Here is a 4,727-nt window from a genome sequence, read left to right on the forward strand (position 1 = left end):
AACGTGCAAATGGCTGAGCACTCAACAGACACGTGTACCCTTAACGTAGTTCTCGGGGATATTCAGCGTAACACAGTGTGACAAGGCTGACCCTTTGAATTACAGGCACAAGAGAAACAGGAAGTAAGAGTGAGAGAAAGTTGTGGTAAAAGGGTACAACAGGGTTCGCCACCATCCCCTGCCGGAGCCTCGTGGAGCTTTAGGTGTTTTCGCTCAATAAACACTCACAACGCCCGGTCTGGGAATCGTTACCGCTATCCTATGACCGCGAGTCCGCTACCCTAACCACTGGACCATTGCGCCTCCACAAACAAATATATAGTAAATACAAATCATTTTTTCTAGTCATTAGACTGCGGTCATGCTGGGCCCCCCTTGAAGAAGTTTTAGTCGACTCCAATACTTATTTTTATCAACTTGATATTATTGTATCGTCACTGTTCCCTAAAGGCTAAGATATGGGGTCATATACACACCAACGCCGTTCATCTAGCGGTGGTGGTGGACAAATCTAGATAAAATAACACACACACACACACACACACACACACATGTGTGTATATTTGTCTGAATCTATCTATCAATCAATCAATCTATCTATCTATCTCTCTCTCTATATATATATATATGTATAGATGTATGTACCACGGGCTTCCTCGTCTGCCAAATCCACTCACAAGGCTTTGGTCGGCCCGAATAGAAGATACTTGGGCATAATTCCACGCACTGGGACTGAAAGCAGAAACATGTGGTTGTGTATCAAACTTGTTTACGGCACAGTCATGCCCGCAGCTATAACATATATACACATAGCTGTTGTTGACATTAAAACCAAATATACTACATGTAGCTATTGTTGACTGTAAAAACTAAATGCTGTGCTTAAAATAGATATAGATATTACAAAATACAATATATTTTATTTTTATAAACCTGTGTACCAAGTCAACAAACCGACAAGTCACCTGATTCATCGCGTCCACCTATTTGTATATCTTTATATAGAAACAGGTAAATAAAAGGTAAACTATACATCGTGTAAGACGTTCTGGTTAATTTAGCATTTCTGAAAATAAACATATGTCACGTGTATATTTTATGAAGATGCCTTCGTATTTATTACTGACCCGGAATAAAAAGCAAAACTTTCCACTATTTAGTTCCTTTTTCTCATATAGAGACGCATTTGTATTTATAATTTAGCAAATAAAATATGCATCATATGGTATTTCCTGTAACTGAATCTGGTAGTATATATATAGGTAATCCCAAAGCAACTAATATCAGTAAGATCGAATACCACCTCGATAAACGAACTGACTTAGATCCCATTTAAGAAAAGAATTACACTGCTGAAGTCCTCTTTTAAATTGTGAATTGTAGAAACATAAAAATGAAGATTATCCAAGTAAGCATATCCAATTTATATATTTTTTCTTTCATATATTTGTTTCTTATTCATTTTTGAATGTCTCCCCTGATCCGGGCATTTTTGAGTGGGAATTTTTTTTTGAATATATCGTATATGTTCAAATATTGAATCAATTTAAATATAGTTTTGTAATTTAGATAGAAGCTTCTCATAATATATATATATTTTTTCGTTTTCTATATAAATATATATACGTCTGACTCTCTATGGCTTTTGTCTGTTAGTGAACGTGTTGTTTATATCTGCTAGACACACGTGCTTTTATTTACATTATGTTTCGTCTCGATCTTTTAGTAGTTTTAAAATATATCCGTTAGACTTTTTAAGTTATAGTTTTTTGCACAAATAGACTTGCATACACATTGATATGTCATTCTTTTTCTTCAATTTTTCCCTATTGCTATTTAGATAGAAGCTTCTAAAATATATATATTTTGTTCGTTTTCTATATAAATATATATACGTCTGACTCTCTATGGCTTCTTTCTGTTAGTGAACCTGTTGTTTATATCTGTTAGACACACGTGTTTTTGTTTACATTATGTTTCGTCTCGATCTTTTATTATTTTTTAAATAGTCTTTCCTTACTGAATTTTATTTATAAATTTTTTTGATGATCTTTCTAAAAAATTCTTCACCCTGATGAGAATGACAATGCATGACTCTAATTATTATTATTATTATTATTATTATTATTATTATTATTATTATTATTATTATTATTGTTATTATTATTATTATTATTTTCTTTCTTTCTTAAATATTTGTATTGTATTTTGAAACGTGCGTATGCATTGAATTCAATTTTGTATTAAATTCAATTTTGATTTTAACATATTTTCTCCATTTTTATACTTGTTTATGGTATCTTTATACCTATAACGAATTTTTTCAATTATATATGTATAATATATTATATATGTATAATATACTGGTTGACCAATGCCTTGTAGGTGCATTTGGTAGACGGAAACTGTGTTGAAGCCCATTATGCATACATATATACATATATAATTGAAAAAATTCGTTATAGGTATAAAGATACCATAAACAAGTATAAAAATGGAGAAAATATGTTAAAATCAAAATTGAATTTAATACAATATTGAATTCAATGCATACGCATGTTTCAAAAGACAATACAAATATTTAAGAAAGAAAAAAAATAATAATAGGAGTTCATTAATATAATAATATTATAATAAATTGAAAGTGAAATACATCACTCGACTAACATATTTTCTTTCTTGCAGTTTCTCTTCAAGGTTGCAATATTCCTCTTCAACTTCACCTCGATTGTGTCATCAGCGGCAATTCCGACTCAGTGTGAAATACCCACCAGTCTGAAAGTCCAATACGAGAGTCTGTCCAGTGCAGCCATTGGCAATAACTTTTTTCTACCAGCTGAAATGTCTCCAGCCGGAAGTAAACAATCACTGATCGACGGGAATAAAACTTGCCCAACATCTACTGCTTCTACAGATAGCATACGTGAACGCTCAACCTGTCCTTGGTACCTGAACATAACTCATGATTCAACAATTTTCCCTCCATCACGTACTGAAGTAGTGTGTCGCTGTACAAAGTGTTTAGACACTGACAACAGCAACCATCAATGTGTGATGGTATATACTCCAATGACTGTCCTGAAACGTACAGGTGAATGTGTTGATGGACTGTATGTGTATAAACCAAGTGTCATCCATGTAGCCACAGCCTGTGCGTGTGCACGGAAGGTTGATGTCATTAAGAAAGAAATTGAGCCGGAATATGAGACGTAACAAATGCTAAAATAATTAAATGTACACTGCATATCTCGCAACAGTTATTCATAATTTTATGAAACTTATGTACACCACTATGTGGTGATTAATGCATAGATGCATACATGCATACATACATTAGTATGTATGTGTGTGTATTTGTTTTAACATACACATTATAACATCGACATTTGCATATTTAAAACAAAAATCTTCTTGCAATTTTACTTAATCATCAGTAACTTATTTCATTATATCTGTACATATTAAATCATTCACAAAATCATTTACGAATTATTTAACCACACAAAAGGTTATGTCATCTTTTATTTAAACACACACACACACACGCACTGGTACGTTGACTCAGTCAGAAACACCCACGCACAATTTCACACACACCTATACAGACTTATGTGTATACTTCCTATTTTCATACTTGACGCCGATTAGTTAGCTGAAGCTAGAAATGACCGGACTTTTTCCTTACATTTAAGGATCAGAATGTGTCAATTGATGGAAAGATGTCTTCCCATTTGAAAGGAAATGAAAAAAAAAAAAAGACACGATGAGGTAGAAAACCTTTATTAAATACATAAATCTATTGAATTTTATGATTTCATGATGATATTATCACATTAGTTTGATACTTTGAATGAAATTTATCCTTACAAAATAAAAATAAAACATTACAGAAATTCAAATCATTCATCTCAATGTCTTAGCACACATTTGCGACACAGAGGTTATTTACAAACCTATACATTTCTCTGGTTCTGCTTCGGCATTTCGTTTTCACACATGTATGTCTGACTTTATTTCTAGAGGTGGCTGTTTCCTCAATAAGGCGTTTGATAGTACATGAACAGACGTGAGGTGAATCACCATGAAGTTCTTCAACAACTTTTTTTGAATATATTCCCTTTGGACTAGCGACTGAGTTGCAAACACTTGTGTATGTTACCCACATATCTATAAGAGCAACATCTCAAATATATTTTTTTTTAAACCGTGCATTGGCCATAATCTACTGTTTGCTTTGACTGAATGAAGCCGTGCCATTTGGTCAAGCTAGATTACGCCTACCTTAGTTTTGCTATAAAAAATGTATGGTGTCAAATTTCTTCTGGGGGTTATTCTCAGAAGAAACTTCTACAGGTTGATGTATGGTACTGAAAACAAAACAAAATTTGATTTTTCGCACTGATATAATGTGTGAAAGTAGGCTTTGTGGATTTCAAAACCACAGTACCATGGAATGGTTTCACCTGTTTTATTGCTTCCAGTAGAATTGTTCCGACTAAACTGCAGTTTTGCTTTGCGAGCTGTAAAGGCTTTGCAATTACTGAATATCCAAAACGTTGTCACATGTATTTATAAACAAAAGAAAGTGCAATGTTCAAAAGTTGACAATACGTTAATTGACGCGTGTGGTCCTTGCACCATTATGTGCTTTATTATTTTTACAGTTGGTGCAGACAACCTATAATTATAGAATCTCGTGAATTCCACTTTCTTTCTCTTTCTCTTAC

The 4,727-nt window shown here is 33.1% G+C and overlaps 1 protein-coding gene across 1 annotated transcript; it reads left to right on the plus strand.

The window, feature by feature from the left end:
- The first annotated feature begins 1,234 nt into the window (after positions 1 to 1,234).
- LOC106868545 (interleukin 17-like protein) lies at positions 1,235 to 4,714 on the plus strand. The gene is made up of 2 exons (XM_014913851.2): positions 1,235 to 1,408; positions 2,686 to 4,714. The coding sequence occupies exons 1-2, from the start codon at positions 1,394 to 1,396 to the stop codon at positions 3,211 to 3,213; spliced, it is 543 nt and encodes a 180-aa protein (XP_014769337.1). The 5' UTR covers positions 1,235 to 1,393; the 3' UTR covers positions 3,214 to 4,714.
- The last annotated feature ends 13 nt before the right edge of the window (positions 4,715 to 4,727 follow it).

This window comes from Octopus bimaculoides, chromosome 1 (genome assembly GCF_001194135.2).
Source record: "Octopus bimaculoides isolate UCB-OBI-ISO-001 chromosome 1, ASM119413v2, whole genome shotgun sequence".
NCBI lineage: Eukaryota > Metazoa > Mollusca > Cephalopoda > Octopoda > Octopodidae > Octopus > Octopus bimaculoides.